General features: G+C 51.9%; 1 protein-coding gene across 2 annotated transcripts; it reads right to left on the bottom strand.

Annotated features, from left to right (window-relative positions):
- Positions 1-443: 443 nt before the first annotated feature.
- On the bottom strand, positions 444-6,276 carry LOC109759921 (uncharacterized). 2 transcript variants are annotated; one of them, XM_020318751.4, is made up of 4 exons: positions 5,545-6,276; positions 1,160-2,465; positions 849-935; positions 444-720 (listed from the first exon to the last, which is right to left on the bottom strand). In XM_020318751.4, exons 1-4 carry the CDS (start codon positions 5,926-5,928, stop codon positions 671-673), a joined length of 1,827 nt encoding a protein of 608 aa, XP_020174340.1. In that variant the 5' UTR covers positions 5,929-6,276; the 3' UTR covers positions 444-670. The 2 variants fall into 2 exon arrangements, with proteins under 2 accessions (XP_020174340.1, XP_020174341.1); XM_020318752.4 differs by having other exon boundaries at positions 1,160-2,462.
- Between the last annotated feature and the right edge of the window lie 397 nt (positions 6,277-6,673).

The raw sequence follows: 6,673 nt of genomic DNA, 5'->3' as shown, positions 1-6,673 counted from the left end.
GTGTGGTAGTTAGGCATCCTTAGACGAAAGAGTGGTCTTTCAGCATTGGTTGTTGTGTGTCAACAAATTCAATCAAGGTTGTCACTGCGAAGTTATAATCAAGGTGCACGGGGTCTTACCATCTTGCGTTGCCGCCCTTCTGGCACTGCCGCCCAAGGGCTGATTCTGGTTCAAAAGGTTTCAGGCAACAAACCGAGCCATTTCTTTCTGATTTGATTTTGTAAAATTTACCGCGTGGCAGACGTGGTAAGCAGTCTTCAAATCATTCAAAATAATTTCCTAAAATTTACAATGGCGCTATATGATAAACTCGTCAGTTCAGCTGGAGCTCTTGCCACAGTTGAACTACCGAAGCGAGAAGAAATGAACGATGAGCTGCAGCAACAGAATCAAACAACATCAGCAATTCAGCATAGTGGTAAAAAAAAAAAGAACGAGTGATCTACATAGACTGTTCCAGCAGGTTAAAATAATGTGTTTACCACTGCACAGACTGATGCCCTGCATCAACGAACAGTAACATATTTCACATGCTCTTAAAACCAATCAACTCCTGAAGCACAAAGTTCAGAAGATTTCAGGGAGCAAACCCAGCTATAAATTTCTTTCCAACTCCATTAATATCCTAAGATTTACAGTGTCGGCTATACGGTAAACCCAGTCAATCCAGCTAGCTCCTGCCACAGTTGAAGGACCGGAGCGAGAAGAACGAACGGTGAGCTGCAGCAACAAAATCAGACAGCATCAGCAATTCAGGAACGAGGTATGATCCCGAACAGACATAAGAATCATGGTGATTAATCCAGATCATATTATCATCAGCATAAGTGTGTTGTACTCCTAGTTACCTTTTGGTGACTTCTCCGATGGAACTATCTCACTTAGCTCAGACTTTGCAGGAGAAGCAGCAGCCACGAGGATTTGCAGAGAGCATGCTGCAGAAACATTCAGAACTCGTTAGCAGTCAGTAAGAAAATCACATTCAAATTAGCAATTCATATTCTAATTTCATCAGTATAAATGAAGTTTGAATCTGCCATGGCAAAACTGCAGAAACTTTCTCCGTTTCATCGGTACAAAATGAGCTATATATGAATCTGTTTGTCAGTGCAAATGAATGACGAGAGGAAAGTGTGACAAAAATGTTCCATTTCATTACCCTGTGGCGAGGCGGCATACTGATCCGTGTCGTCGGAGGCAGCGTCCGAGGAGGAGCCCAGCACCCTGGGCCTGATCGAGTCGGCGGCCGTCCGCCACCGCTCGCTCGCGCCATCGTCGTCGTCGATCGCCGGAGAGGTGCAGTCGACGATGACGGTGGTAGCGCCCTCCCTGCTGCCTCTGTTCTTCTTCCCGAAGCTCAGGAACCTCTTCTTGAACCCCATCGCCGTCCCTCTCGGAGACGTCGTCGGCGCCGCGCCGTAGGCCCTTCTCCCCGCGCTGCCCGGCGTCGATACCGCCGGGACGCTCCTCCCTCCGGTGGCGCTCTGGTCCTCTCGCCTTTTCCGCAGCAGCGCAGCGTCCTCCACGAGCAGCCTCTCGATGGACTTAGCACGGGAGCTGCAGGAGGGCGGGCTGCTGGGAGCGGAGACCCGGCCTGACATGGAGGACACCGAGTCGGAGCTTCCCCTCCCCGGCGCTTCTTCGGCATTCGCCGCCGTAGGAGCCTCGTCTGCATCGTCTGTGCCATTCCTGACCTGGATATGTGGTTCTTCAGATCTTGGTCCAGCCAATGCGTCAGAGAGCCTCGCGGCTTCCTCCTCCTCGACGACGGCCTTCTTCTTGATGAAGACGTAGCTCGGCTCGGTCTCCGAGTCGCTGGTGATCTCTCCGTTCCCGAGCTTCGCCTCCGGCGACCGCACCACGATCTCCTCGGCATCGCGTCTCTCCGGGTCGCCGGTGATCTCCCCATTCTTCGCTTCCGGCTCGTCGCCATCTACTGCTGGAGCTGCACTGTCCACTACCTCGCCGCCATCTGATGCCGGCGAGGCGGCTCGCGCGTTCTGGGTGCCAGTGCCATTGTCACTCGCCAAGAACGGTCTTGGGGAAGAAGCCACGTTCCCGTTCTGCGGCAGCGCTGCCTCCCTGACACCCTCCATGCCGCCGGAGCTGGACGGCCGGGGGAAGCTGCGCGGCGGCTTCGGCTTCGGGCCAGACTGCCTGACTGAGCCGTGCCCCTTCGCCGAGGCGCCCTTGCTCCCCGACAAGGCCTTGCGCTTGGGCGCGGCGCCGGTCACTGGTCGGGCTCGGTGTCCGTGCTTCCTTCCGGCGCCGTCGTCGGTGCCTGCCGGTGGCTCGGGTGGTTCCTGCGAGACCGCGCGCCGTATCCCGACGTCCGGGCGGGTGCTTTTGACCAAGTTGGCCGACGAGAAGCTCCTCCTGGTGCGCGGGTGCTTCTTGCCGGAGACCATGCCCGGAGCAGCCACGTCGGAGCTCCTTCTTCTCTCGCCGCCGTCCTCGGCTTCCTGCTGCACCATGGAGCCTAAAGTTATTAAATCTGTACAATACGCTCGGTGCAAATGGTGATGCACCTTTTTTTTGGGAGAGAGAGATGGTGATGCACCTTTGGGTACAAGTGAGAACACGTCTTTATTATGCATTTTTTACGAAAATAAAGGCTCCATTTGTCAGCAAAGTATCTTTGGAGTTTCTTTAAATACCTTGATATTTTTAGAAATGAAATTTTTAAAAACTTTGATCTGTTTGGCATAGTTTTGTACTCCCTTTGTCTCATAATATAAGAGCGTTTCGATTGTGATCCGCAATACTATCGGAGTAAAAGAAGGGATCTAATGAAGAATGTAGGCTACACTTTTTGATTTTTTATTTTTGAAAGGAAAGCGGTAGGGGAAACCCCCCACAGCGAGTTTTTTTTTAAATAATAAGAACCCAAATTCACGCCCGTGAGGACTTGAACCTGGGTGGCTGGGTTGTACATCCACTCCACTAGCCAAGTGAGCTAGGCTCACTTCCCTTTTTGATTTTTTTATTAGTAACAAGTAAATATTTAAACGCTCTTATATTATGAGACGGAGGGCGTAAATTATAGCATCTTCAATATTGTAGTACTTTCACAGTATATTTTTAAAAGAGGTCTTCGTCTCCAACTTTTTCTTCTAACCAAAATGAGAAAAATGTGTTTTCTGAAATTGAAGTATTCATTAGCCAGACATTAGAATACTGAGGCTTTTTATTACCATGGTTTTTAAAATATTAATGTCAAACTAAGCTTAATACTCCTAGTTACTGGTAAGCAGAAAAGGGACCAACTATTTATGAGAGTGACTATTATGCATAGCATGAGCAAAATCGTGCACTCAGTTGAATTTGTGTGAATTCATGAATGTGAATCGAGAGACTAAGAAGGCTTCATCCACGTCGAACCGTCTTCTTTCTCAAAGAACCTCCCTCAAATGTCAGTGGACCCGCCACTCGCAACCGACGGTGCTCCCACGCCACATTGCCACGTTGTCCTCCCCAAGTCGTCTCCTCTTCACACGGTCCACCCAACCCTTCCATGAGCATCCCCTTTACTTGACCTTTACCCGGCTCTAACAAGCCCCTCCCTCGCCCTCACATCCACAACAATCAAGCTTCTACTTTCCTCTCGCCGGCCCCGTCTCCTGCCCGTTCAACACTTGGGCTCGCTGCACCTTGGCATTAGCAAATGCGGATATTTATTACTCCCCCGTTCCAAAATAGATGACCCAGAGGGAGTAGATGCCTGTAATCTTTTGGTATCAACCAAATAGCTCTCCACCGTCGGATCTTTACATCCTTCTTCTTCCTCCAGCAATCGCATCTGCCTTATATTGCTCACTAGCGTCGACCGAACCTCCGTCATGTACTAGGTGCTACTCTAACCCGGTCCATCAATTTTTTCCTATATGTCCGAACTGAACCGTCTAGACATTTTTAGGCCTCCAAGGCTACACCTCATTTGTCCGCGGTCTGAAATCCTCCAAACCAGCTCCAAAACATGGGCGGGGGGCGGGGGGAGGGGAGCTCTAGGGGAGTCCAGACGGTCCGCCCGGCCCACTATCAGTTGAAGCACACCTCCCACTCATCTTTTTGTCCTCTCGCCTCGTCTGACCCACCCTACAATCCAATTATAAAGGATACCGTTGGAGGGCCTTCGCCCAGCTGGTCGTCTGACATTTGAGGAGGTCTGTTTAGTGACTGCCGTTGGAGATGCCGTAGCACGCCCAGGCGACGGAGTAATAGAAAACTATGACATTTATTATTAAAAGCATTTTCACAACAGCATACTCTTAGACTAGTCACAGTGGAGAGTAACTTAGAGTAGTAACATCCATATGTTATTAGGCTCCACAGTGGATAGTAACATATGTGTTGTCTCATGCATCATTTCATTTATTAGGTTGTAGACTCGTCTTTCCTTGATATGTGTGATGTTAAAGTAACTAGCTATGTTACCACATGCCCCTCTTTCTTCATTAATTACATGCCACATCATCTATTTTGGCTAGATAAGTGTGATGTTACCATCTATGTTATTCCTACCGTGGGTAGTCTTATACTTATATGGTCGTTTTGAAAGTCAACACGTGTGATATGTCACGAGGTGGAGCCTAGTTTGATTGTGACGCCGACAGTATCTGCGACAGGCTAAGGGTTGACCGACAGTACATGGCAAGCACGAAGGCTGCAAGCTTTCGGCAGCCGACACGAAGCCAAAGCGGGACTCCTCCTTTTGGCGACTATTCTTCTACATGCCCCTCCACTCCTACTATGTGCATGTGGCATGCGGACGGGGTGAACGCCTTCAATTCACCGTGGACACGTACGGAAGGGCACTGCAGGCCGCCAACATGCTGATCGTGGTCAGGCCGAAAGCGTGACTTCACACGAAATCCGCATCTATTTTTTTCGATGATTTCACTCTTGTTTTCCTTCTTTTATATAGCTACCAGAATTATTGTGTAGTACAAGATCTTTGTTGCTCCGGGCTAAATTGTGCACCTGGCCAGGAGTAAACAGCACACGGCATGATTTTACTCTTGTTTTGTATAGCTACCAGAATTGCGCCGACGTCGGTGCGTGCGTGTGTGTTGTCGCCTGGCCAGGGGTTAACAGCCCACGGCATGAGAAAACCGGAAGGCGTCACGTCACGTCTGCCGCCGGTGCAGCCGTACGGCGGTGCAACATCAAGTTAAGCGCAACCAGACCGACGGATCAACCACCGTCTAATCAACGCCATGCATAAAACACAAGCAAACAAAATAGCTAGGCTGCATGCATGGGCGCGGGAGATAGCGTGCATCACTTTCACCACTTAATTCAGATAGAAATGCCGTATGAATTGAATGGGGCGAAATGGCGTGTGAAGAGGAGTTCGCAGAGCCGCAACGCCGAGCTGTTCGGTCCCAAGAACGACGTGAAAATGCGCTAAAAACGACGTGTGTTTCAACTTTGAAGGGGTCGACCAAGATAGGAAACCACGGACGGCAAGGCACGCACGTACGTGTCGTGACAGCGACCGCACAGAAAGTCATCGGCGGAACGAGCGGTAACGGAATTACCTACCTCTCCGGCCGCGCCGTCGACGTCCTCCGCGGCGGCCGGGCCGCCGCCGCCGCGGGCGTCCAGCTGCGCCCAGAGCGCCATGACCTCGGCCTCCTTGCGCTCCATGCGCGCGCGCCACACGGACCGCAGCCGCTCGTCCCGCCGCCGCGTGTACGCCTCGTACATCCTCCCCCGCACGCCTCCGACCGCCGCGTACTCCTCCTCCTCCTCCTCGACGCGGTCGTCGTCGGGGGCGGCGGCGAGGACGAGGACGTGGGCGTCGTCGTCGGCGACGAGGCTGCTGATCCTCCCGGAGGAGGCCAGGCGCTGCTTGTAGCCGGCGAACTGCCGCTCCAGCTCGGCGGCCATCGCCCACAGGTCCACGGCGCCGTCGCGCGGCGTCATGGCGGCGAGGCGGAGGGGCCCTGCTTTCGGCGACGTGCGTTTGGGCTTGTGGATTTGGTTTGACTCTCGTCTCGAGGATCCAAGGGGAATTAAGGGGAAGGCGCGCCGGAAGGAAGACGGGCGGGCGGGCGTCGTGGGCGCATGCACTCGGTCAGATCGGCCGGTGTCGGTCGCGACCCGCGGGAGCGTGCGTGTGCGGGCTCGATCGACCGTTGCGCGCCGGGCAAGCCAAGCGGCCGGGCTCGCGCTCGGGGTATTTCTTGGGGTGGTCGATCGGGCCAGGTCCAAAGGTTGGGTGACGTCGACCGCGATGTAGCCACTATCTGTGTATATCGGTGTAGCCGCATCGCGTATACGTACGTAATCCATGATCCAATCATACGTATGTAGTATCCGATTTAATTTCTTCGTCGCGAACTCGCCGTCATCTAATCGGGTGTGGATGGATGGATGGATCATTTCCTGACCAACTTCCACCGATCGATCGATGTCCAAGGTCGTAGATATCTCCGGATAAGAACGCACCGAATCATGTGGATGTGCCTAAAAAAACTAGGTGGATATGTACATTAGTATCCCTTCTAAAACAAGACACATGGATTGATGGATATGTATAGTTTAGTTGAAGGAGTTTGCGTGTACGCATTCGGTATAAACTAAACTTTTTTTTAGCGAGGGGTATAATAAACTAACAATTTTGCTAAGTCTCAGTCGACTGAGACTTCGTTATGTCTCAGTCTATGCT

The sequence above is a fragment of the Aegilops tauschii genome, chromosome 6 (assembly GCF_002575655.3).
Source record: "Aegilops tauschii subsp. strangulata cultivar AL8/78 chromosome 6, Aet v6.0, whole genome shotgun sequence".
In the NCBI taxonomy this organism is placed as follows: domain Eukaryota; kingdom Viridiplantae; phylum Streptophyta; class Magnoliopsida; order Poales; family Poaceae; genus Aegilops; species Aegilops tauschii.
The sequence above is the reverse complement of the archived record's forward strand: the minus strand, read 5'-3'. Positions and strand labels throughout refer to the sequence as shown.

Bases quoted from the DNA above. Each gene is read 5' to 3' on its own strand.
- LOC109759921 (XM_020318751.4), bottom strand. From the start codon at position 5,928: ATGACGCCGCGCGACGGCGCCGTGGACCTGTGGGCGATGGCCGCCGAG. The intron at 936-1,159 runs GTAATGAAATGG...ATGTTTCTGCAG, and splicing joins GTATGCCGCCTCGCCACAGG to CATGCTCTCTGCAAATCCTC. The intron at 721-848 runs GTAACTAGGAGT...TTGTTGCTGCAG, and splicing joins ATCGGAGAAGTCACCAAAAG to CTCACCGTTCGTTCTTCTCG.